Source organism: Tasmannia lanceolata, unplaced genomic scaffold (genome assembly GCF_043159265.1).
Source record: "Tasmannia lanceolata isolate RefF3 unplaced genomic scaffold, GAP_Taslan_0.1 ptg000013l, whole genome shotgun sequence".
Lineage (NCBI taxonomy): Eukaryota > Viridiplantae > Streptophyta > Magnoliopsida > Canellales > Winteraceae > Tasmannia > Tasmannia lanceolata.
Genome location: NW_027518690.1, coordinates 19,250,112 through 19,277,484, shown reverse-complemented (window position 1 = coordinate 19,277,484; position 27,373 = coordinate 19,250,112). Strand labels below are relative to the sequence as shown.

The 27,373-nt window shown below is 36.6% G+C and overlaps 2 protein-coding genes across 2 annotated transcripts; both read right to left on the bottom strand.

The window, feature by feature from the left end:
• Positions 1-266: 266 nt before the first annotated feature.
• LOC143891051 (protein FAR1-RELATED SEQUENCE 2-like) lies at positions 267-11,953 on the bottom strand. Its single transcript, XM_077395704.1, has 2 exons — positions 11,399-11,953; positions 267-320 (listed from the first exon to the last, which is right to left on the bottom strand). The coding sequence occupies exons 1-2, from the start codon at positions 11,951-11,953 to the stop codon at positions 267-269; spliced, it is 609 nt and encodes a 202-aa protein (XP_077251819.1).
• An 80-nt stretch (positions 11,954-12,033) lies between these two features.
• Positions 12,034-12,633, bottom strand: LOC143891050 (protein FAR1-RELATED SEQUENCE 5-like). The gene has a single exon (XM_077395703.1). The coding sequence runs from the start codon at positions 12,631-12,633 to the stop codon at positions 12,034-12,036; it is 600 nt and encodes a 199-aa protein (XP_077251818.1).
• Positions 12,634-27,373: the final 14,740 nt, after the last annotated feature.

Below are 27,373 nucleotides of genomic sequence, written 5' to 3'. Positions count from 1 at the left end.
GCTTCAAAGATGCAGAAGTGGTTCCCTAATTAGAAAAGTCAAGCAACTATATTTTCGGAGCATATAAGAACAAAGACCTGCCCTCACTACAACAAAATTGAGTTCTCCCTACGGATTTCAAATTGCCCAACTTCCGTAGGTAAAGGTCTTTAAAATCACAATTAATCAATAACAAAAGTCTTGAAACTGTTCCCTCAACAAAGTATTATATTGTTCAACATTCATCATCTAATGATTTAACAAAACATCATCATCACCATCACTATCTACTCTTCATCATCTCCTTGATCCGCATCATCATTTGTGATTAACATTTTAACCTACAAAACAAAATATGTATAAATTAATGTTAAATCAATACGTGCATGTAAAGTAATTTTAGCTTAAGATTAAACAGATATAATATCAAACAAATATAATTGATTCCCCTTCACCATTTAAACCTTCACGTTTGTAATGGTAACTTTGATAAATAAAGAGGAAAAGGCAGACCCATACCTCCAAATGCAGCGATGGATGCTGTAGACACCCCATTTTGACCGTACCCTAAACCCTTCCAATTTTATGCAAAACCCCATCAAACCGATGCTTTAGGACCCCAAATTACACCCCAAGGTAGGTTAGGGTCCCAGCTAGGTCCCCGCAAAATTTCGTCGAAATCCGAGTACGTTTGCCTAGCGAACAGGTCAAGCAAAGTCGTAGTGCAAGTTCGCAGAAGGGGGGGTGAATTATCCTGGAACGTTGCCAAACCTGGGCCGAATAGGACGCGATTGAAATGTGCGCTTATCATGTTTTCGCGCGCCTTATCAAAAATCCGTGCGCCCATCAAATAGTGTTGCCGATATCAATTTTATCATTTTTCTATAAATACCGAATTCAAGTGTCATTTTAAAAAAAAAAAAAAAAAATCCCTTCGTTTTCCCCTTTTAGAGAGAGAGAAGAAAGAGAGAGAAAGTAAATCTGCCGTCATCTCCGGCCATTCTCCGGCCAATCTGCGGTCAGATTCCGATCATTCTCCGGTCAGAATAATTCTCTAGTTCGGCTAGTGTTTCCTCAACATCAAATGTTCATTTGAAGCTTCAAAAACCTTAATTTCATCCTTTAAAACCCTATGTCCCCTCTGTACTCCTTCTCCGGTCAAAGCTCGTCTTCTCCGATAAGATTTCACTCCTCGGCCGGTCATCCTTTCCGATCTTTTCCGTCTAAAAAACTTCATCTACGTTCTGCGGGTTCCAGCTCCGATCTTGACATTTCTTCGTCACATCCGGCAAATCACTATATTTTCTGGCAAGATTTGTCAGATTCTAGTCTCCTTCTCTTCAAATCCTCAGATCTGTAAAAAAAAATATATATATATATAGATCTCTGTGTTTTCCGATCATTTTCTCCGGTAGATCCGGCAAGGTTCCGGTCATTTTCCGATCGGAATTCCATTTTTTCCGGCCTAGCTCCGATCTGCTCATCCAGAAGCTCAGATTTATAAAGGAGGAAGACAAATCTCACTTCAGATCCAGGTTTTTAGTCTCAACGAAGATCAAAGCATTTGTAGATCAGGTGTTGATGCTTTTCAGCAGATAAGAAAAAATTCGTTCTACTTTTACAAGTATTTTTTTTTTATAATTAATTTGCTCTAATTCAATCTGATCTGTTGAGTTCAAATGCAAATATCGGTGTATAAATCTATAAGTCTGTAGTTTTCTCTTATAGAAATTTTTTTTTTAAAAGTTAATTATACAGGTATTATATGTAATTATTTTCGAGAGAATTTTATTTAGTTATAATGAGTTGGGGTTGAGTAAAGAATTGGTTGATTGGATCATGTTTCTGTTTTTTTTTTTTATTTATGCTATTTTTTATAACCAATATCTTGTGAAAAATCTGTTAATGGCTTTGGACATTTGTTCGTAGTGTTTGTTGATGAATATGAGATTCATATGTCTTCCTTGTACTCTGTAACCTGATTTGTAATTTTTCTCGTTCTACTCGTTAATGTTCTTCTAAAAAAAATCAATCATGAGATTCGCTCAGTTGTGAGATAAGATGTGGTTCAGTATAATATTTTGTTATGATTTTCATCCTGTTACTCCCATCTTTTCTCATTTTGCATTAATATCTAGGATATAGTTATGGACAAATAGATTTTTTTTAGGCAATAACTCATCTGTCTTTTGGCCTCTTTCATTAAGAATGTTTCACCTTCATAATTAAGGACCTTGATTTGTCAAAAGTATTTTCCAAGGTCTTTAACCTTCCGAAGTGGCATAAAATCATTTTGTTTATAACATTGCTATTGGGCTTCTGGTACCATTAAAGATTGTCGTCTGGAATCGATAGCCTGACATGGATGCATTCATTAGAAAAAGTAAACGTGTTTCACATCATTTTAAAGAATAATGAGATTTAGTGAAATTCCAAGGGTGGGCCCAATCGGCAACCTAAAACGAGATTAGATTGATACCAATAAAATTTTGCCTTTTGAAAATTTTAAGCTCTCCAATGAAGGATTAAGAGATCAAAGAATAAAACAATTTTAGCACGTGAGTTAAAACTAAAGTGCAATGCAAATATAAAGCAAGAGACAAGAGAGAGTGCACCCGAGATTTAAAGTGGTTCGGTCCTCAAACACACGAGGCCTACTCCACTCCACCAACCAAACCCGTTGATGGCTTCACTATTTGATCTTCTTAACCACGGCGAAGATCGGTGCCGATTACAATCGCTTTAACCTTGGTGGCAATCCTCACCACGGAGAGAGGGCTCTGCTTCTCCGAACACTCGCCCTTGGGATGGCTCCGCGTCCCTTCGCACTCGCCCAAATACAATCAAAGAAAATAGAAAATACAACTTCCCTCTTCAAGGGTAGATAGCTCTCAAGCTCACACAAATTCCACTCTTTGAAATGATATACAAATTCAAGCCTAGGTCTAATCCCTCTAGATATCCCAAATTGAGGCACAAGGGTGATTACCACTCTCTAATGTGTTTAGAACATGTTTAGTAATAAGAGAGATGTATTCTAAGGCATAGAGGACACATATATATAGGGAAAACCCAAATATGGCCGTTACAGGGGCATTGTCGTAATTCCAGCAAAATTCCAAACGGCTCTTTTTCAGACCGTTGGAGTGTTCTCGGAGTTCCGAGAATAATTCTCGGAGTTCCGAGAATTCTCGGAGTTCCGAGAAAAAATCTCGGAGTTCCGAGAAGCCACACAGAAATTGGAAAAAGTCTACTGGACCATTTCTCGGAGTTCCGAGAATAATTCTCGGAGTTCCGAGAATTCTCGGAGTTCCGAGAAGCCTATGCAGAGCAGATTTTCAATTCTGTTTTTGGGCTTCCAGTTCTCAATCAAGATGGGATTGCTATGAGGGTTCCAAGGTGTTGGAACTCCACAAGTACAATCACTTGTTTATTTAGGGTGTGTGAGATTACTTTAATTATGCCTCTAAGTGGGGTACCTAATAGGGATTAGATTTACAATCTAACACAAGACTTAAGCCTTCAAATCTTCTTCTTTTTAGGCACATCTTCAAGTCTTGAATTCTTGCATGGATCACCTCCATTTCTTTGGCTCTTCAAGATCTCTCCTTGAATACTCCAAGCCTTCATCGTCCTTTGGCTTTAAATGGTGTTCAAGGATGTACAAGCCTCGATCCATGCCGTTTTCCTTGATCTAAGTGTTTGAAATGCTTGATTCTTCAATACATGCACTTAAACATCAAACACGTTAGAAATACAACACAATTCAACTTGTGTTTGGAATCATCAAAACATAGAAGATTGCCAAGGTGAGAATCATTGGGCTTACAATCTCCCCCTTTTTGAGGATGACAACACACAAGGTGATTAATACATTTAAGCACACTAAACATAAAACTTCTCCCCCTTTGTCATCAAAAAAAAGAAGGGATGAAAGTTTTAAACATAAGGGAAAAAATATGCAATGTGTAGCTCACCCTTTGTCAAGGAATAAAACAAATCAAAACTCCCCCTTAATAAAAGCAAAATTCAAAACAAGGAGGGATTTGAAAACTCATATGGGGTTTTGAAAGATAACTCATTTTCTAGCTCCCCTAAATCAAATGTCCCCTTTTAAACAAAATACAATCATCAATAAATGGGGATCATCCAAATCAAATTTCCAAGATAAAGATATAACAATCTAAGTACAAGTCTTGGGCACAAAGAACCAAAATTCATAAAGATATTCAATTTAAACATAAGCCCCTAATCTAATGCAAAAACATAGAAAACTAGGTTGGGGCTTTTGGAACCCACATCCAGTTGGTTCCATATGGTTTAGATTTACCTAAAGTGTTCTTTTCAACCCAAATCATCTTAGTCTTAGGTAAAGATTTAAACCCACATTCATTTTTAAAATGTCCTAATCTACCACAAAAATGACATTTTGTGCAACAAGTAGATGGACAAGTAACAATACAAGAAGATTTAAGATTTTCAACATTTTTCTTCTCTTCTTGCAAATTTTGGTTTTTAAAAACCAATTTCTCATTTTCTTTTGTAAATGACTTACATCTTTGAATCAAGTATTTGTTTACATTAATCAAATCATTGTTTATTTGATTCAAAGCATATTCTTGAGCGAGAAATCATCAATTTCCAAGTGCAAAGAATCAATTTCATTTTGTAGTTTGGAAATTGAGGAGTTGAAATCCTTTTTAATGTCAAAAGTGTTTAAACAAGGATTTACAACACTACCATGTAAATGAGAAACCATAGAATCTTCTAATGAAAGATGACAAGTATGATTTTTAAAGATTTCTTCAAGTTTAATCCAAATCTCATGTACATCTTTACATGTTGAAATTTTCTCAAAAACATGGGGAGACAACGAGCAACAAATTGCAATCAAAGCTCTACTATTTAATGCATGCAATTTGGATCCTATTTTCCCCTTTTTAGAAATACCATTTTCTACAAGATTTAAGATTTCTAAATCCAAAGATCCTAAAAAGAACCTCATACGGGTTTTCCATTCCCCATAGTTGGTTCCATCAAAGGATGGAGGGATAGAGATGTCATGACCAATTTTAAAATCCATGAGTTTTGCCAAAAAATGATCTTTTCTCTTGAAGAAATTTGAAATATCACAAATCTATATAAGAGCCTTTTGCTCTGATACCAAGTGAAATTCCAAGGGTGGGCCCAATCGGCAACCTAAAACGAGATTAGGTTGATACCAATAAAATTTTGCCTTTTGAAAATTTTAAGCTCTCCAAAATCAAGGATTAAGAGATCAAAGAATAAAACAATTTTAGCACGTGAGTTAAAACTAAAGTGCAATGCAAATATAAAGCAAGAGACAAGAGAGAGTGCACCCGAGATTTAAAGTGGTTCGGTCCTCAATCACACGAGGCCTACTCCACTCCACCAACCAAACCCGTTGATGGCTTCACTATTTGATCTTCTTAACCACGGCGAAGATCGGTGCCGATTACAATCGCTTTAACCTTGGTGGCAATCCTCACCACGGAGAGAGGGCTCTGCTTCTCCGAACACTCGCCCTTGGGATGGCTCCGCGTCCCTTCGCACTCGCCCAAATACAATCAAAGAAAATAGAAAATACAACTTCCCTCTTCAAGGGTAGATAGCTCTCAAGCTCACACAAATTCCACTCTTTGAAATGATATACAAATTCAAGCCTAGGTCTAATCCCTCTAGATATCCCAAATTGAGGCACAAGGGTGATTACCACTCTCTAATGTGTTTAGAACATGTTTAGTAATAAGAGAGATGTATTCTAAGGCATAGAGGACACATATATATAGGGAAAACCCAAATATGGCCGTTCCAGGGGCATTGTCGTAATTCCAGCAAAATTCCAAACGGCTCTTTTTCAGACCGTTGGAGTGTTCTCGGAGTTCCGAGAATAATTCTCGGAGTTCCGAGAAAAAATCTCGGAGTTCCGAGAAGCCACACAGAAATTGGAAAAAGTCTACTGGACCATTTCTCGGAGTTCCGAGAATAATTCTCGGAGTTCCGAGAATTCTCGGAGTTCCGAGAATTCTCGGAGTTCCGAGAAAACCTCTCGGAGTTCCGAGAAGCCTATGCAGAGCAGATTTTCAATTCTGTTTTTGGGCTTCCAGTTCTCAATCAAGATGGGATTGCTATGAGGGTTCCAAGGTGTTGGAACTCCACAAGTACAATCACTTGTTTATTTAGGGTGTGTGAGATTACTTTAATTATGCCTCTAAGTGGGGTACCTAATAGGGATTAGATTTACAATCTAACACAAGACTTAAGCCTTCAAATCTTCTTCTTTTTAGGCACATCTTCAAGTCTTGAATTCTTGCATGGATCACCTCCATTTCTTTGGCTCTTCAAGATCTCTCCTTGAATACTCCAAGCCTTCATCGTCCTTTAGCTTTAAATGGTGTTCAAGGATGTACAAGCCTCGATCCATGCCGTTTTCCTTGATCTAAGTGTTTGAAATGCTTGATTCTTCAATACATGCACTTAAACATCAAACACGTTAGAAATACAACACAATTCAACTTGTGTTTGGAATCATCAAAACATAGAAGATTGCCAAGGTGAGAATCATTGGGCTTACAATGTTAATGTTCCTTAATGCCTAGTTGAATATCTTTGTACTATCTCAAATGGGAGTTCGAGCTACCATGCTTCTTGACTTGCACTTACATATTCCTGTTTCCAATATAAAAAAAAAACTCTCATTAATCTTCAACAATTCTGTAGAATATAATCACTGATTATTTGGATTCTCTCACATTTTTGGATTTTCTGATCAATTTATGGTAGTTTAAGGAATAGGTTACGCTCCAATTCATGTTCCTGATGGTTCCTTATGTACTCTGTTTTGATTTTTTTGATTTTTTTGATTTTATTTTTATTTATTTATTTTGAAAATTAATAATAGTACGAGTTTACTTTGGGTTATTGCATTGATAGAGTAATAAGAGAAAGCTAGAAGTTAAAAAATGTGATTTCCATGTTTTATCATGATCATGTTTGGATAAGGAATTACTTCAGCATAAAAAAATTTATTTTTCAAGAGGCTACGTAGCTATGTTTGGGATAATAACACAAAATTGGTTTGGTATCATTATGGAAAATAACATTAGTTCAATCACGTTTTGAGAATTTAACAATTCACTTTTGTCTTTTCTTTTCAACTAGTTCTGAAATCTGTTGATAATAAAAAATATAATAAGATGTCTTAGTGTATGAATCAAAAAACTGATGATGCTCATTTTTTTTTTATATATATATGTCCATGTATTAATCAGGTAATATATCCTTTGTAAATAGGTATTTCACTTCTCTGAAATGGTTTTGTCAAAAGATGATCACACACAGTTGCTGTCTCACAGTTTCTTCGCTTTGAAATTGTGATTTTTGATCAATTAAAGAAGCACAATGTTATTGTCTCACTTTGCATAGCTGCTGTCATATATGTTTGTACACTTGTACTTGTATAAAAATTTAGTCACAAGTACATAACTGTTTGCTGCCCATTATTAGAGGACTTACATAGTCTGAATAGCGCTCCCCTTTTCATTTTTAGGCTTATCCAGCCTTTAGTAAGTCTTAGAATTTTCCCTCTCACACCTTAATAGTGGTAGCCATTTCCATTTTGATATTAACAGCCTTATTTCACCCTGACAATAGCAAATATCATTTTTTTAGATTTAGTTATACTTCTCTGCTTACATATATTAAATAAATGCCTCTTTTAATTTATACTTTGTATAGATTAGAAATATCATTGGAAAAATTTGTATAAAATATTGAGAATTTATTACTTTTCTTTTATCTTAAGTTTTGAGTTAGATTCTGAAGATAAATGGATTGTTCAGGTGAGATTATCTCAAAGCTTATTATACTCATTCCTTTTTATTTAAATAAATTGTTTAATAGGAAGAAGGAGATCAGATGACTACTCTATTCGATATTATCGACATGAGTACTGTCTGATTTCAAGGCGGGATATAGAAATATTATCATGTGTATATGATATCAGATGATTACTTTAGCATCATCTGATTTCATCCCCATATTGGGGTGGTGTTTGTGGTTGGGCATAGAAGTGTTTGATATTATTTTCTTTTACTTTATTAGGCTATCCAGCGGCTGGTCTGGACTAATTAATGTTGTTTATCATTTTATTATTGCTATAGATTGTGTATTTTTTTATTGAAAATTCTTCTTTGCTTAGCACTTGATTTATTTTTATAAGAATAGAATGGAATTTGCGATTATCTGGTAGCCTTTTCTTCTCTCTTTGATAGACTAACACAGTCTTATAGATTTCTGTTAAATTTCTTTAGATACTAGAATCCCCTCTCATTGCAAGGGCGATGAAGGTGATAGCCCAAGCCCATCCTAGGAGACTTGCCTAGTCTTGCTAGCATTTTTCTCTATCTCATCTTTGTACCTAGGAGACTTGCCTAGTCTCGTTAGCAATTTTCTTTATCCTACCTCTGTGTCTAAGAGACTTATCCAGTCCCATTCTCTTGCTAAACCTCTTCTTTGTGCGTCGTTTAGTTTTGGGAGAACAACTTACTCGGCTTGGCAACATACCCCTACCCTTATGGGTATTGGGTTGCACATTTGTTGCACCCTAGGGCTAGGTAGCTGTCCGGCCCGGCTGGGTGTTTTACCTTTGCCAAATATGCACAAGGTCTCTTTTTCCTTATTACTTGTGAGCTTTATCTTAGTTTGATAGTCCACTAGCATAGGAATCCGTCCTTAGTCTAGAGAGTCAGTCATCTTGTTCAGGAATCAAATTCTATCATCATAGGGGTTAGGATTTTATCCAACCTTTCATCAGATCATGTTCTTCTATCCGCTCTTGCAAGGTATATGATGCTGTCCAACCCTTGCAGAGTCGTGTTTCTGTATTTTTCCCCCGCAGAGCATAGGATGCTGTCCAACCTTTGCGGGATATCAGGAGTCTGTCCTCCCCTTATGATGATAGGATTCAGTCATCTCGTGTCAAAAATATCAAAAACATCTAAAAAACCAAAAATCTCAAAAATCTTGAGTCAGTAAGAGAGTAGTTAGGAAATCCTGTTTCCGAACTACGTTGGCTTGATCCCTTTCCAATGGGTACGTAGTGCAGCTTGGGATCCACATCCCAGGTCCAGCCAAACCTTTAAAAATAAACATTTCAAACTTTTCAAAATTACAAAATTCTTCAAAACCTTTTTGAAAAAGATCTTCCCCTAGAGTTAGGAGTCTGTCTTAGCTGTTTGGGGTGTTTTAGAGTTAGGAGTCTGTCCTGATTTGTATTGATATGGTGTGTCCTGTCGTGTGAGTGTCCCTAGAGTTAGGAGGCCTCGAGTTGATCGGTTAGACATTTAGTTGAACCGATGGCTAGACTAGGAAGCATATAGTCAGCCCATGGTTTTCATTAGGTTGCACAGCCTAGATACATATAGGATGTAGGGCCCACCTGCATTAGCTTAAGGCTAAACAACTTGCATTAGTTAGGGCATATAGAGTCCTAAAAATTACAATTCACTTGAACTTAAGCAATCGTACAAAAAGCTTTAAAAATCAGTCGAGTCTAGTGGAATCGAGTCTAGGATAGCGGTTCTAGATGGTTAGGCATCGTAGTTTAGAATAGGGCATTGAACTACGTTGACTCCGATTCTTCCCGAGGCTGGGATACGTAGAGCAGCTGGGATGGACGGCCATCTTGGTCCGAGTCAGGTCGCATTAGAGTTAGGACTCATTTTGTCCAGTCATGTATAGAATTGAATTGTGTTTTGTGCTTTGCTGTGTTTTCTTACTTTCATGTATAGATCCTATACCTTTAGCTGTAGTATGCATGTGTTTGCACACCAGAACTCAGACACCAATTAGGTATGACACTCATAACCTAGCTATTATTAGGCAACACTTCTTTCATTTCTTTTATGTGTGCTTATTATTCATCTCCGAGACATGCATGATTAGATAGACGTTTTCTCGGAGATATTCGTTCCTATTTCATATGACTTTCGCCTAAAACTCTTCAAAATTATTAAATAAATGGCATAAGAGACCAGGTGTTTACACTTGGGCGGATGAGGTGCTCTTTAGACCTTCCAAATTCGTAACCAGGCACGAACCCTCTTTTATATCTCTGGTTATCCGTTGCAACAGAGCATAGTATGGGATCCTTGGCCCACTTCCTTGGATGGCGACTCTTCTTTGTTTAAGGTACGCCTCGAATCTAGGTTAGTCCCCGAATTGAGAGGTATCTCCCTTTGTATCGCCACTCATGCTGTGAGGGGAATTTCTTTCGAGAGTTCCTTGGTAGAGCTCTCCATTCACGTGGATGATCCTGAGACTTAGAGTGTGGGGCCCGCGCACCGCCTCTCTCTCGGATCGGGGTCCACAGATGCAGAAAACAAGAGGAGCGAAGGAAGCTGTCAATACAAAAGAGGAGCGAAGGAAGCTGTCAATACAAAATTCTTTTGAGGCAGACCCTATGTAGCATCATCATTTGGAGGCAGACCCTATGTAGCAATATTACTCCATCATGGCAGATTATAAAACCATGGTAGATGATAGTATCACCCATCAGCATAATTATATGGAAAGGTTTGGGATGGTCACATAGTGTGCCACAATACAAAGGGAAACACCTTTTCTCAAAAAATGCAATAGACTGTAGAAACCAATGATACCATAAAAAATATACATATCCCCTTTTACCATATAGTTGACCAAATATGTTACGTACTGGTCAATATGATCTCTTAGATGTAAAAGAGAAAAGACCAAAATCCTCTATTCTTTAAAAGTGATATTGTGATCATTCTTTGGAGCTATTTACAACAACAGTGCTCAAGCTAATTGATAGTCAAATCTCCAGCTCATGAGTTTCCAAAGTCATTCTACCAAATTGATCGGTTATATCTGGGATGATGATACATTCTCAAATGTTGTGAACACCAGTGCATGGGGGTAGCCAGAGCTTGACAAAATTCATGTAGTACAGGGTACAAATGGAAGGTATTGACATAAACTTCTGATGGAGAATCTAGGACATTGAAACTACCTCAGTTCCTACGAGAATATCTAAGGCATATGAATATCAATGGTTGCTTCTACTCAATGAGAGATTAATAACTAAATGTAGAGCACATGTAAGTTATATATAGCAGATACATTAAAAGGAACAACAAAATGAGAAAAAAATAATGTTTGGGTTATGATCACAACTAAAAAAAAAATTACACAAACCTGTTGTAATTGTTCAATCTGCCATTAGGTCCTCTTCCGCTTCCTTTTCCTGTCCGTCCTCATTTGATTCCTCTTGATCATTTTTTGTCGACATCTATTGGCACACATGGTAAATGAAAAAAGTGATATATATGTTATCTCTCCTAAAAAAACTAGACAAGGAAGTAGAAATCCATACCTTTGAATTCTTGTTACAGGTTCTCATATTATGGCCTAATTGTCCACATTTTTTACACCTCCGTCTCTTGGATTCAGCTTGGGATACCTCTATCGGAGATTTAAACCGTGTAGCATTTCTCGGACGACCCTTGGTTTTAACAAGCTGGGGGTCGTGAATAGATATTTCTGGGGTTTCCATGACAATGTTAGAATATACTTGGCTTCCGCTAGTTAACAAGGCATTTTGCTTCTCTTTCTTATTCCATTCACCATCCGCAATCCATCCGTTAAGAGTTTCATCCATCTTCTTGAACAAGCTCTTCGGACATTGATAATCATCTAAATATCTTTGGTACTTTGAAATTAGGAACCATTTATGAAGAGGTGTAATCTCATCATTATCTTCTTCGGCCGTAGACATCCCACCATCGAAAACAAATCTTGCCTCAATTGTCCATCTACTCAATATATATCGCTCGGGAATGCTACTTAAACGCCTCAGGGACATTATACGAAGGATGTGCTTGCATAAAATTCCCTCAATCTCGAACTTCGCAGACTCACATGTAACCATCACACCTTCTTCAGAATCTTCAAAGACAACCTTGCACCATCTCCAAGTCTCCTCATCACTCAATCCTACACTGTATTCTGTCACTTTGCCATTCTCACCCATAAGTCAAACCAACAATCATTGCTATCCTTGATCTCTATCTGGAATAGCGTAAACATTGACCTTGTATAACATTTGCCAGCTTGTGCTTCCAATTTGTTCCTTGAAGACAATAATATTGCGTTTGAAGATTTTGTCCTGAAATCTTCTTCAGCTTCTTTTTTTCGATGATCTTCAAGTGCCTTATCATATTGTTCGACGAATTCTTGTAGAGTAGTGCTATGGTTAACAAATTCGTCAAAGAATGAGTTGATACTTTCGCTACGTGAACTGGATGACATTCCAGCAGTGAAAGTGTCCCTAAAATAAGCTGGCACCCAATGACTCCGTAGCTGCCACATGTTACCTAGCCAACTTTTTTCTTCAATCCCATATTTTTGCTCAAATTTTTCCCATTCTTGCTCACATTCGTGTATGTTTTTCTTGAAATACCACCTATTGTAATCCTTACAAAACTCACTATCAGAATCTCGCATGGGTGCAATATGCTCAACTAGGTGCCTCTGTATGTGCCACGAGCAAAACCTATGACGTGTGTTTGGGAAAACGGTTCTGATAGCATTTCTCATAGTAATGTCCATGTCTGTGATAATACAACCAGGAGCTTTACGAAACATGCATTTTCATCATTGCTCAAATAACCATGTAAATGTCTCTTCTCTCTCATCTGCTAAGAACACACATCCGAATAAGGTAGATTGCCTATGATGGTTAACTCCAGTAAATGGTACAAAAGGCATCTGAAACCTATTCGTCCTATAGGTCACATCAACGAAGTTATTCTGTGAACGATGCATTTGTCTTTTGCCAGGAGATGTGAGTTCATGACAATGTTTGGCTTCAAATTTAGACACAACCCACTTCTCATTTTTCTTTCTAATCTCCAACTTCGCTCCACAACCATCTCTTACAGTTCGATGCAACTTCACTTCTTTTCCTACTTGCCTCTTATCTTTAGTATTTTTGAACCCCTCTCTAGCACAAACAAATCTTCTCATTATAACTTCATGATTTGCCTTCGACTTTTCGGTCTTGGATTTCCTTATACCAAAACCTGTGGCCAACCCATAAATATTATAAAACTCATACGCAGCTTCTACACTTTCAAACTCCTGGTTAAGAAAGGGTTCCTTAAATACATGACTCTCACCATCATCTTCACTACTGTTACCACTACAACCCTCCTCGTTGACCATAGAAAGTAAGGCACCATCATTTAGATTTTCCCTTTCCTCATCCAAAAGTAACTGATTGCCGACAGATTCATTGTTTATTAACCCAAAAGCTTCCCCCTCATCATCAAAAAGTAACCTATTAGCATCGATGTCATCAATTGATAGCCCAACAGTCTGCTCCAAGTTAGTATCCATGAAGTAGTCCATTCTAAAAGAAAAACGACAATTAAGGGGCATTTCAGAATCTTCATCATCAGATAGAATTTGGATATCTGAAAATATATCATACAGGACAAGACAAACACAATAATAGAATTACACTGATTCAAGTTTACAAAAATAAATAGGATTTTACAAGTGTAAGTCAGAAGTATCCAACCAGTCTTGCCTCATATCATGTACCTGATGTTTTGATTGGAAAATAACATACGCTACAATAATCTATCCATAACAGTTTTGGCATTCGAGCCATAATCAAATTGGATCGTACTCTGTTTTGCAACAGTGTGCTCATTGATTCAATGTGAGGAGAAAATCCATCAGAAAACATTGATAGAAAAAATTTGCTAATAAACGAGCCCATCCACGGATTAGCCGCAAATCGAGCCTAAAAATTGCCAAAATGACAAAAAAAATTCCACCCATTTATAAACCCTAAAAATATGCAGAGGAAGGTGGGAAGAATCTTACAGAGCAAGGGGTTTTTTATTTGGATGGCTGAGATTAGATGGATCAATTTCCATCTAATCTCAGCCATCAATAATCCCTAAAAAATCTCAGCCATAACCACACAAAAATTCCCCAAAAAAATCAAACCATTTTGCACAAAATTCTTTCAAGGTTCCTAAAAATGAGAAGAGGAAGGGGATGATGAAACTTACAGAGAGATGAGAGAGAGCGAGAGCGGCACGATTGAGAAACCCAAAATCGTCGTTGTGAGAACCCAAATATCGGATTGAAGAGACCCAAAATCGATCAGTTGTCTAGGGTTTTTGAAAACCCAAAAATCTGTGAGTATGAGAGATTGAGAGAAACCGTCGAGCAATGGGTGGATCTCTTCGTCGAGCTTCGGTGGGTTTTCTCCGTCGAGAGAGAGAGAGAGAGAGAGAGAGAGAGAGAGAGAGAGAGAGAGAGAGACCGTCGACCCTAAAAATGGGGTTTTTTTTGTCAGATGGGGTTTTTCTATGTAAGATTCTTCCTCTGTAAGATTCTTCTCATCTCTGTAAGATTCTTCTCATCTCTCAAGCTTCTCAGATGGGGTTTTTTTCATCGAGACAGAGAGAGAGAGAGAGGGAGAGAAAAACCGTCGAGCAGAGAGAGAGAGAGAGAGAAACCATCGAGCTTCGGTGGGTTTCTTGGTCCAGACACAGAGAGAGAGAGAGAGAGAGAGAGAGACCGTGGGTTTTCTTCTTCGTCGAGACACCTTCGTCGAGACACACAGTGTGGAATGATATTTTCACTTACCAAATGAAGAAATCTCATTTCGATGGCTGAGATTAGCTGGGATTTTATCCAACGGTTTTTTAAGAGGGAGGACTAGAAAACCATCTCTAGGGGGCCGACTAGAGAAACTTTGCTCAAACTATATATATGAAGAGAACACAAATATTTGAACCACACATACCAATCCAATTCTACTCTACCTAGTTTGGATCATATATTTGCCATTTGTCTTCTTATCAAGAGGACAAATTTATTTAACTTAGATGAAACTACCTATCCATACATGTGGAACTCAAGATACATTCCATTTTCAAATTTATCACATACACTGATAAAACATTATAAAAAATCATGGCAATCCTTCAATGACTTCCCTACCATCAGGATACTTGCAGGGAAGATATTTTATTTACAAACATCCTAAGGCTTGAAACGCACATCATTTCTCATTAATATAACATGCAAACAGCAGCACTATAAGCAAGAAATCATCACTGAAATAAGGCATACAAAATGGAACAGGCAAAGATGATGTAAGCCCAAGGGTTCCCCATGGGTTCATTCAATCAACTTGTTTTGATGATTAACAAACGCAAATTGATTAGTTGTTTATGGACTGATCATTTGCCTTGAGTGTTGTGCTTTAGACAGGTCCTACACAAGTCAAACCATACTAGCACGCACCTTGTTGGCCTATGCTTGAAGATGAACCAAACACAATGGCAAAGGAGCTTGGAACATACTTGGACCAATCACATCTTGGAAGTACCAAGGAGAAGCTCATCATCAACCATCTCAAAGCATTGAACAAACAAAGAAAGTTCATGAAGGCCAAAGGTCGAGGATCAAGAACCTAATGCAAAGGACCAAGGAGCTTGTACCACAACTTGAAGATGTCAAGCATGGAAGCTCAACCATAGAAGATCCCAGCTCAAAAGAAGAGTTCAAGAGAGTGATAGAAAGGGTAGAATGTATTCCTATCTCTCTTGCATTTCCTCTTGTCAAGGCACATTGTTTAAACCCCTAAAAATATGTTTTTCAAAGAGACTAACACACCCTTTAAGGTCTTAAATGGATAAGTGAATGGCCATGGTGGTGTACCAACATGTTGGGACCCATATGGCATTCAACACAAGAATGAACAAAACAGAGTTCCGAAGCAACAACCTGGACCAGCAACTAAATCCTATCAAAACTTATTTAAAATATTTTCAAATATTTTTGAAACTATTTTTAACAGATAGCTCTCATTTTTCTCATATCCGTAGAGTATAGGAACGTCAAAATCCGACGAGAAATGAGGGAGATATGAATTTTACAAGTGAGACAGTGTTTGCTGGAAATCCAGTCTCGGAACTCCGAGAATATTCTCGGAGCTCCGAGCTCGGAACTCCGAGAACATTCTCGGAGCTCCGAGAAATGCACCAGATTCTAAACTTAAAGGTTCTGTTTGAATTCTCGGAACTCCGAGAATTTGCTCGGAACTCCGAGAATTTCGCTCGGAACTCCGAGAAATGTTTTTCTTCAAAAAAATATAGCCGTTGGGGTGCAACGGCTAGTTAATTTTTTGACCCAGTTTTGACTGTTTTACCCCCCAAACGGTCACATGGAGTTGGGACTTTATATATACCCATTCAAGGGTCCAAAACACTAGAGGAACATTGTCCAACTTCAACAAACCCTAGAAAATCATTTGTGAACTATTTTTGGGTTAAATTCTCTCACCAACCAAACTCTTTGTGCCTTGATTTGAGAAAATCTTTTGAGATTGGTTTAGGCTTAAACTTGTTTATTCTTGAGAGCATCCTTGGAGCTTCAACTTGCATTGTAGCCTACATAGAGGCAAAGCTTTTATCTTCTTCTTTACTCGATCGGTGGCAAGGGCATCCGTTGTTTTTAATTCCCTTGGGTGAACCGCTTAGAACTCGGCGGAGAAGGAGAGTCATTGTAAAGGTGGAAGGGCATCCTTATTTAATTCCCTTGGAGTGTAAAAGCCTAGGAGCCGGGCGTCGTGGAGGTCTCAATAGTGGAAATCCTCAAGTGCGACCTTGAGAAGAGTGGAGTAGGCCGTTTGCCGAACCACTATAAATATTTGTGTCACTTGTGTGATTGGTATTTCTCTCACTCCCTCTCACTCTCTTATTTGATTATTTGTGCTTAGAATTGAGCGAGTAGTTAGCATTGATAATCAACCCAAATATCTTAACCTTGCTAACTAGGCTATTAAAATTACCTAATTAAGTTTGTTAATCAACAATGGTTTTGAACTTATATTAATTTGTAATATTGTTTAAGTTCAACTATTTCAAACTTAATTAAACAAAGGATAAGTCTTTGGTGAAATCTTAGGAAAAGTTTTTAAAAGGTAAAAGTTTTATAAACATCCTATTCACCCCCCCTCTAGGTTGCCAAACAAGTCACTACTTGGATTTCAATTGGTATCAGAGCTTGGGCTCTTGATTAAGACCCTAACCGGTTAAGAGTTGAACGATCTAGTTTTTTGGCAACTTAAAAGATGGGATCTAGACTACCTATTTTGGATGGTTCGGATTATGGATCATGGTTGATCCATATGAAGACATACTTAAAAGGTCTAGATAAAGATATGGTAAAGATAATTGAAAATAGATTTATTTTAAATGCTAAATCTAAAGGATTAAATGAATATAATAAAAAATTATCTTTATTAAATACAAAAGCCCTAATTGCAACATGTTGTGCATTACCACCACACATTTATGAGAAGGTATCCTCATGTACTAATGCTAAAGAGATTTTAAACAAACTTGAAAAATCTTGTCAAAGTGAAATCCTATGCTTAAGTGGAATAATTGAGAAATCTAATGAAAATGCTTTGAAAAATATTGATTTCACATTTGAAGAACTACATTGTGCTTTTCAAGATTTGAATAAGAAACTTGAGGATCAACTAACTAAGAATTCAAACTTGAAAAATAATTTAGCTAGTATTCACAAGGAGTTTAGGTCACTAGAAATAGACCATGCACATCTTAGTGAAGAGAATGAAATGTTTGAAAATAATTTTATCGAACTAAGTGAAACCATTAAATCACTAAGAGAAGAAAATGAATTCCTTAAAGAAGAAGAAGATAAAATCAAGAATTCCTCATCTCTTGAAACAAATAACTTCAAAATGGAAATCAATGATTTGAAAATCAAGAATGAGAAACTTGAGTTGGAAAATTACAAACTACAAGAAAGTGTAAAACATAATTGCCATCATGACCATTCTTGTAGATCATCATGTTCATCCCGTCCATCTACCTACTCATATATGTCTTGTGATTTTTGTGGTAGATTTGGACATTACAAATCTAAATGTATGTTTAGATTTGTAAAAAGCAGTAAGTTTGTTTGGGTTAAAAAGGACTTATCACCTAGAGCAAACTTGCTTGGAACCAAGATAGTTTGGGTTCCAAAAACCCCAACATGATATGTATTGTGTTTATCTTAGATTAGGGGATGTGCTTTAATTTTATATCATATGAAAATTTGTTTGGATACAATATACTTGTCTTGCTTGAATGCCATGTATCCATATTTTGTGCTTCAAATGATCATCCTTGAAAATCCAAAGTCTTTATGCTTGAAACTTGATAAGGCTTTGATATCTTGCACTAAAATGTTATATCTATTGGAAAAGGTCCCCTAGATATTTTATGTTTAATATCTAGTTGATATGTGCTTCATGATCAAATCATTTGTGACGAAACAACCTATATATACAATATACTTATATTGTTTGACTTGTATGTATCTATATGTATTTTTGCTAAGTGCACACACTATGACTTAAATCTTATCGCACTTAGAATATGTCTTTCATCCACATGACAACCACAATAGAGCATTAATGTGAAAACCATAAATTGTGCTTACAGGATATTCAACCACACCTTTGTGCCCTTGTGTTCAAATTGTACTCACAAGTATATCATCATATTTGAACATTATTTTGGTAGTTGCTAGAAGCTAGGTTATACGATCTATCACATATCTCTAGCAAAACCAAAAAGAGAAGAAACCCATAGGTTTAAAGACTTGAACTTAAATGGAAATTTTTTTTGGCAATTAAATAGTTTTTGAGTGAAAGTTGTGAATATGCCAAAATATTATTCTTTAAACTCTATTTTCCTTGGATCTTTCCCTAGAATCACAAAATGATATAATATGTAGGGAAGTTGAAACATGAATCTAGATTCAATGTATGACTTGAAATGACAATATCATAGATATCTAGAATCATATTTGGGCATTTACTCACTTGAGTAAAATTAAAATTTATTAAGGTGGTTGTATACATTAGATTGTGATGGGAACATGTGCCTCCCACACATTTTTTGTTTTCAATAGGGCTTATGCACCTTGTGCCTAATGCCTTGTCATTTTACATGTGGTTGTGGATGTAGATGTAATGTTTGGACCATGCACATTATGTGTTATGCCCTTTGTGTCCAAACATGGTAGATTATCCATGGAAATCTTGATGATCATATCTTTCTCATAAGGTATACTCTCACCTTCATGAATCATGGATGTCTCTCTAAGACATGGTATTTTATTGACCATTCTCACTATGTCTTAGTCCTATAGAATTGAACTCAAATTGGTATATATATATTCTATAGTTATCACCCCTTGTTTGATAATATCTACACGTATGAGATGTTAAACCTTAATCTTAAAAGTCACTCAATTGGTGCCCTTAGCCTTCTTAGATTCTAAGAGGGAGACGGTACATTCACCTTAATTAAAATATCTAACAAATTGGCCTTGTGCCAACATCTCAAACATGAATAGCTATACATTTATATGTGATCTCCCTAGCTAGTTATGTATGTTACATTCTTAGGGAAATAAAGCGTGAATTTGAAAATATGATATCACATTGAGGGGGAGCATGAGCCAAAGATTGAAAATCTTTTGTGCTATGCTTGTTTATCATGATGAGCTAGACTATAGCTATCATTTTATCATGATAAACTGACACTTGGAGAGTAAGTGTCATTGAAGCCCAAGGGTTGAGTTTAACTTGGTATCTTTTGGAAAATATATCCAAAAACCTTTGGAGTCTATGCAAGGACATCCTTTTGGATTCATGCATTGCATGATTCATTTTCAAAAGGGGAGCTTAAAGGTAAATTTGTCCTTAGTTACTTATCATATGATTCCTAATGTGGTTATCACCTTACATATGATAAGTACACTCATTTGGAGCATGATTGCTCCACATGGGTTGTTCGGGCTTGTCTTGTGCTTTTATGTGTGTTTTAGAGTTTAAGACAAGAAGCCCATAGCCTAGGTCTCAGTGACATATTCTTCTAGGCTTTTTGACTTATCTTGGATGATCTAATATGATATCATCTATTCCAAGAATAAGTTTTGGTAGCCAAGTATTCCATTGTCATATCTTTGGCCTATGTGTCATGCCATGCCTTAAATCTTAGGTTTATCTAAGGCCAATGACAAATACTAAAGGGGGAAGCTTAAATGATCTATCATTTTAAATATAAGCTTTAACTTGCTAATCTATTATTATATTACGGGTCATAGGGTAAAATTATATTGGATTTATATTTCTACAAAGATATACCCTAAGAATGTGTACTAAAATTAGAATGTCTCTTTGTTTTTCTAACATAGGCTTGATTTATCTTAGTCGATTCGTTTCCTATGTTGACATGCTCTTATCATGCCAATATACTTTGGATTATACTTTGATTTTAATTGGTAACTCATGATAAGTTGTTAGGGGGAGCATCATATTCTCATTGAATATCTTTTATGCTTTATGTAATTGTGCTTAAAAGCTTAATCCTTCCTTTTTGCTAATGCCAAAAGGGGGAGAATTTGTATAATTGATTAGATCCATTATCATATGCATCCTTGTATTATAATTTGTTAAATATAACTCATGCATATGTTGAGGGGGAGTAGTAATTAAATTGTCTATCAAATCCTCATAAGAGGTTCCTCCCACCTATCTAATCAATTTGGTTTGTCATCATCAAAAAGGGCGAGATTGTAAGCCCAAGGGTTCCCCATGGGTTCATTCAATCAACTTGTTTTGATGATTAACAAACGCAAATTGATTAGTTGTTTATGGACTGATCATTTGCCTTGAGTGTTGTGCTTTAGACAGGTCCTACACAAGTCAAACCATACTAGCACGCACCTTGTTGGCCTATGCTTGAAGATGAACCAAACACAATGGCAAAGGAGCTTGGAACATACTTGGACCAATCACATCTTGGAAGTACCAAGGAGAAGCTCATCATCAACCATCTCAAAGCATTGAACAAACAAAGAAAGTTCATGAAGGCCAAAGGTCGAGGATCAAGAACCTAATGCAAAGGACCAAGGAGCTTGTACCACAACTTGAAGATGTCAAGCATGGAAGCTCAACCATAGAAGATCCCAGCTCAAAAGAAGAGTTCAAGAGAGTGATAGAAAGGGTAGAATGTATTCCTATCTCTCTTGCATTTCCTCTTGTCAAGGCACATTGTTTAAACCCCTAAAAATATGTTTTTCAAAGAGACTAACACACCCTTTAAGGTCTTAAATGGATAAGTGAATGGCCATGGTGGTGTACCAACATGTTGGGACCCATATGGCATTCAACACAAGAATGAACAAAACAGAGTTCCGAAGCAACAACCTGGACCAGCAACTAAATCCTATCAAAACTTATTTAAAATATTTTCAAATATTTTTGAAACTATTTTTAACAGATAGCTCTCATTTTTCTCATATCCGTAGAGTATAGGAACGTCAAAATCCGACGAGAAATGAGGGAGATATGAATTTTACAAGTGAGACAGTGTTTGCTGGAAATCCAGTCTCGGAACTCCGAGAATATTCTCGGAGCTCCGAGCTCGGAACTCCGAGAACATTCTCGGAGCTCCGAGAAATGCACCAGATTCTAAACTTAAAGGTTCTGTTTGAATTCTCGGAACTCCGAGAATTTGCTCGGAACTCCGAGAATTTCGCTCGGAACTCCGAGAATTTTTCTCGGAACTCCGAGAAATGTTTTTCTTCAAAAAAATATAGCCGTTGGGGTGCAACGGCTAGTTGATTTTTTGACCCAGTTTTGACTGTTTTACCCCCCAAACGGTCACATGGAGTTGGGACTTTATATATACCCATTCAAGGGTCCAAAACACTAGAGGAACATTGTCCAACTTCAACAAACCCTAGAAAATCATTTGTGAACTATTTTTGGGTTAAATTCTCTCACCAACCAAACTCTTTGTGCCTTGATTTGAGAAAATCTTTTGAGATTGGTTTAGGCTTAAACTTGTTTATTCTTGAGAGCATCCTTGGAGCTTCAACTTGCATTGTAGCCTACATAGAGGCAAAGCTTTTATCTTCTTCTTTACTCGATCGGTGGCAAGGGCATCCGTTGTTTTTAATTCCCTTGGGTGAACCGCTTAGAACTCGGCGGAGAAGGAGAGTCATTGTAAAGGTGGAAGGGCATCCTTATTTAATTCCCTTGGAGTGTAAAAGCCTAGGAGCCGGGCGTCGTGGAGGTCTCAATAGTGGAAATCCTCAAGTGCGACCTTGAGAAGAGTGGAGTAGGCCGTTTGCCGAACCACTATAAATATTTGTGTCACTTGTGTGATTGGTATTTCTCTCACTCCCTCTCACTCTCTTATTTGATTATTTGTGCTTAGAATTGAGCGAGTAGTTAGCATTGATAATCAACCCAAATATCCTAACCTTGCTAACTAGGCTATTAAAATTACCTAATTAAGTTTGTTAATCAACAATGGTTTTGAACTTATATTAATTTGTAATATTGTTTAAGTTCAACTATTTCAAACTTAATTAAACAAGGGATAAGTCTTTGGTGAAATCTTAGGAAAAGTTTTTAAAAGGTAAAGATTTTATAAACATCCTATTCACCCCCCCTCTAGGTTGCCAAACCAAGTCACTACTTGGATTTCAGATGAGCTGAGATTAGAGGATCAATTTCTAAAAAATAAAAATAAAATAAAATTAGAAAATCTAAATTTAATTTTACTACAAGAACCTCAAATAACTTGCTATAAGAGATCATGCAGAAATGACATAATAAAGTTATATAATAAACAGAAATTCATGAAAATCGATCAGGATAATCACATTCACAAGCATATAAGATTATTTTCAATAATTAGTTCGCTTACCTGAAAGATTGCCTCTTGCGCTTTCTTCTTCTCTCTGAAAAACTGATGAATTCAAATATTCGCTTTTTTTGAGAACGCAATTTGATGATGACTTCGATCGATTTTAGACAAATATTTCTCCTTATCTAAAATTGAGAAATTTATTTCACAGATATGAGGTTCTAAGGTAAGGATCTGAGATTTAATAGGTAAAAAGTAAGGTAAAAAGAATGTCTGAGGATTTCATAGCACGAATTTGACCTTTCATAGCTGAGATTTCCTTTTCAAAACAGATTAGATCCAAATCGCAAAGGAAACTAGTAAATGAAGCAATTGAAGAGATTTTGTGGAGAATCTTTCGGTCGGAATTAACCGGAGCTCAAGTAGAACTGCCGTAGAAAAAAAAAATTTGAAACAGATTTAGATTTCAAAGGTAAAAAAAATTGAAAATGGAATGGATCTATGACTGAGAGTTTTTAAGAATAAAGAAGAGAATAGGAGGAACTTGTTAGCCGGATCTTGAAGAAAATCCGGCAATCTTGCCGGAGGTAGTTAACCGGAGAAGAAAGAGAATAGAAGTTAGGGTTCGAGATTTGGGATTTCTCTCTCTTGAGAACATAAGAAACTCTAGATCTGAAAATGAGCAAGGATCTAAGTCAGTGAATACGAAAACAAAGAAAGACCGGAGTTTCACCGGAGATCGGCCGGAGTACAGCCGGAGAGAAGAAAATTGGGGTTAGGGTTAGGGTATTTGGGATTTTTCTTTCTCTCTGGATTTAAAAAAAAAAGATCTTAGCTTCTCAAAGAAGCTAGCCTTTATTTATAGGGAATCCCCCAAAATATTTGACCCCCTAAAGTTGCACAGACAACCCACTTTAATATATTTCAACTTTGTTCTGATAGAGCAAGGGTGGTCCACAGAAAGTAGTTTAGTGATAATTAAGAAAACAGAATTCTAGCTCTTTTAGTTGCCCAGGAACACCTATATACTGCAAAATACCCACGTTTTAGTCCTACCAGGCCACATCCTGGTCAAGATAATGCACACCCCTTCTGCGACATTAAATTTACACAACACTACCTACCCTTCTCGTTTGCTATGCAAACCGCGACGGATTTTTCTGAAATTTTAGAGGGACCTAAATGAGACCCTGGCCTATGCTAGGACTAAATTTGGGACATCAAATTCAACTATTTAAAAGATTTTTTTTTTTAACAAAACATGGGTTTAGGATTCAGTCAAAATGGGGTGTCTACACCTCTTTAAATAGATGTACCTATCGGTTATACAAAATCACACGTTACTGTCTCTTTTGTCCTACCTACACATGGACTCTAAATAGATAAACATCTTCCCTGTTAACTAGCTACTTGACCTAATCTTTCAACCTAAGATAAAGACAAAAGATAACTTCTAGAATAACAAGACTCCTTGATGAGAACTACTTTCTCAAGACCAACCCAACTCTAGCTCACGTTCTATATGGGTGGGGCCACTACACTACGTTTGAATTATGTTTCCAACATGTCCCCTTAATTTAAACTAGGTGAATGATTGTACTCCCATCATCTGACAAAATTTTTTGAACTTCTCTTCCGGCAAAGCTTTGGTGAAAATATTTGCCACTTGATCTTCAATGTTGCAATGCTTTAATTCCACTTCTTCTTTGGCTGTAGCTTCTCGAATGAAATGGTGACGAATCTCAATGTGTTTCGTCCTCCCTTGATGAAGTGGATTCTTTGTTAAGGCAATTGTGGATTTGTTGTCACAAAACATCCACGTAGGTCCGTCTTGTTCTTCCTTCAAATCACATAGAATTCTTCGTAGCCAAATTGCTTGACAAACTGTAGTTGTAGCAGCAATATACTCGGCTTCCGTGCTTGAGAGCGCCGTAGTACGTTGCTTATTAGATGCCCAAGCTATGACACCCGATCCAAGACTAAAACAATAACCCGTTGTGCTTTTCCGATCATCAATGAAACCTGCCCAATCACTATCAGAAAAACAAATCAATTTGTTGTTAGTGACTTTTGTGTACACAATACCAAAATTGATTGTGCCTTGGATGTATCTCATAATTCTCTTTGCTGCTCCAAAATTATGCTTGCTTGGACTGTGCATAAACTTGGAAATAATACTAACTGCAAACATAATATTTGGCGTTGTATGAGTTAGATAAATTAATCCACCAACAATGCTTCTAAAATTCTTCTCATATGCTTTTTCAACCCCATCTTGCAAAGTAAGTTTCTCATTAGTATTCATGGGTATTTTAGCAAGTGCACAATTTGCGATACCAAACTTTTTCAATAAATCCAAAGCATACTTTTTCTGATATAAGAAAATCCCATTAGATCCTTGAATGACTTCAATTTCAAGAAAATAATGCAATAGACCCAAATATGACATTTCAAAAATTTTCAACATGTTCTCTTTAAATTCCTTAACCATATCAAGAGAACTTATAGTGTATATCATATCATCCACATATAAGCAAACAACTAGGATATTATTAATAAAGAGTTGGTTCACTTGCACTCTTTTGGAATGAGCTTTCAAGAAAATACTTGTCAATTTTACTATACCATGCTCGTGGCGCTTGTTTAAGCCGATAGAGTGCCTTCTTCAATTTGTACACTTTATGCTCCATGCCTTTGATTTCAAAACCTTGAGGTTGATCCACATACACTTCTTCCTCAAGTTCTCCATTAAGAAAGGCTGATTTCACATCAAGCTGAAAAACTTGGCAATTCTTTTGAGCTGCTATACCCAAAACAGTTCTAATAGTATCCATTCTAGCAACATGTGCAAATGTTTCAAAATAATCAATACATGGCTTTTGGGCATAACCTTTTGCAACTAACCGAGCTTTGTGTCTTTGGAGAGAACCATCGGCATTGAACTTTGACTTGTAGATCCACTTAAGTCCAATTGCTTCTTTGTTTGGAGGCAAATCCACCAATGTCCAAGTATTGTTCTTAGTAATTGCATCAATCTCTTCCTTCATTGTATCACACCATTCTTTTTTCACTGCATCAACAAAACTAGAAGGCTCTATTGCAAAACAGGCAAACTCACATGAATCATAAATATCACCAAGACTTCTCATTCTCATGGGAGAGGAATCACCAGATGAAGTTAGTGACTCATCAGGATTTGGTAAACAAACATCAAGAGAAGGAGTTTCACTTGATGTGTTTTTATTTAGAACACATAAGGGGGCTTCAACATTATTTTTTCAATTCCAAGCTTCTTTTTCATTAAAAATAACATCACGACTTATGATCATTTTTTTTGGAAAGAGGATCATAAAGTCGGTACCATTTTGTCTCCACACTATAGCCAATAAAAATACACTTTCTACTTTTATCATCTAACTCTTGTTTTTTTCAGATGGAACAAAAGCACAGGCTATAGAACAAAAAACTTTAAAATGACTCACATTGGATTTTCTTCCAGTCCAAGCCTCATATGGAGTTTTTCCTCGAACTGATTTTGTAGGAGCGCGATTGCATAGGTATACTGTTGTGGCTACTGCTTCAGCCCAATAATCATTAGGTAACCCCTTGTCTTTTAGTATGCTCCTTGCAGCCTCAACAAAGGTTCTATTTTTTCGCTCTGCAACTCCATTCTGTTCTGGGGAGTAACTCGTTGTCAACTATCTTTTGATTCAACTTTCTTTGAAGAAATCCTGAATTTCTTTAGAAATAAATTCACCTCCACGCTCAGTATGAAGAGCAATAATAGAATGACCACATTGGTTTTCGACAAGTGCCATGACTGTTTGAAGATAGAGAAAGCCTCATCTTTTTCTTTCTGAAAATATACCCATGTCATCCTTGAGTAATGATCAACAAATAGAATGAAATATTTATTCCCACTCAAAGATAAAGTTTGCATAGGGCCACAAATATCAGCATGTAGAAGCATCAAAGGCTTATATGCTCTCCAAGACTTACCACTTGGAAATTGTTCACGGTGATATTTTCCCAAAATGCAAGCTTCACAGACTTTTCCTTCATATTTCAAAGAAGGAATACCAACAATCATATTCAATTTTTGCAACAAAGACAATCCACCAAAATTCAAATGTCTATATCTCCTATGCCATAACATAGAGTCATCACATGCACTAAAAGCATTGAATACTAGTTTTGAAAACACTAGTGAAAACATCTTGTTTTCTGTCATCTTAATAGACAAAACTAGTTTCATACTTTTTTTTATCATAAAGTTTACATTCTCCTTCATCAAAGATAGCACGGTACCCCTTTTTAATCAATTGACCTAAGCTTAACAAGTTTTGAGCCAACCCAGGATCATACATAACATCTTGAATTTGTTTCTTGCCAATTAGTGTAGAAACAACGATGGGACCAATACCATGGGCATTAACATGATTGTTATCACCCATCCTTACTCGTGGTTTGACAGTTTTATCTATTTCAAGAAAATAATCCTTATTCCTAGTCATGTGGTTACTACAACTACTGTCTAAATACCATATTTCATCATTCAATTCAACATTGGCAGT

Excerpts from the sequence above, each read along its gene's own strand:
- LOC143891051 (XM_077395704.1), bottom strand. The coding sequence starts at position 11,953 with ATGGTTACATGTGAGTCTGCGAAGTTCGAGATTGAGGGAATTTTATGC. Across the intron at positions 321-11,398 it reads CCTGTAACAAGAATTCAAAG|GTTAAAATGTTAATCACAAA; the intron begins GTATGGATTTCT and ends TTTGTTTTGTAG.
- LOC143891050 (XM_077395703.1), bottom strand. The coding sequence starts at position 12,633 with ATGGACATTACTATGAGAAATGCTATCAGAACCGTTTTCCCAAACACA.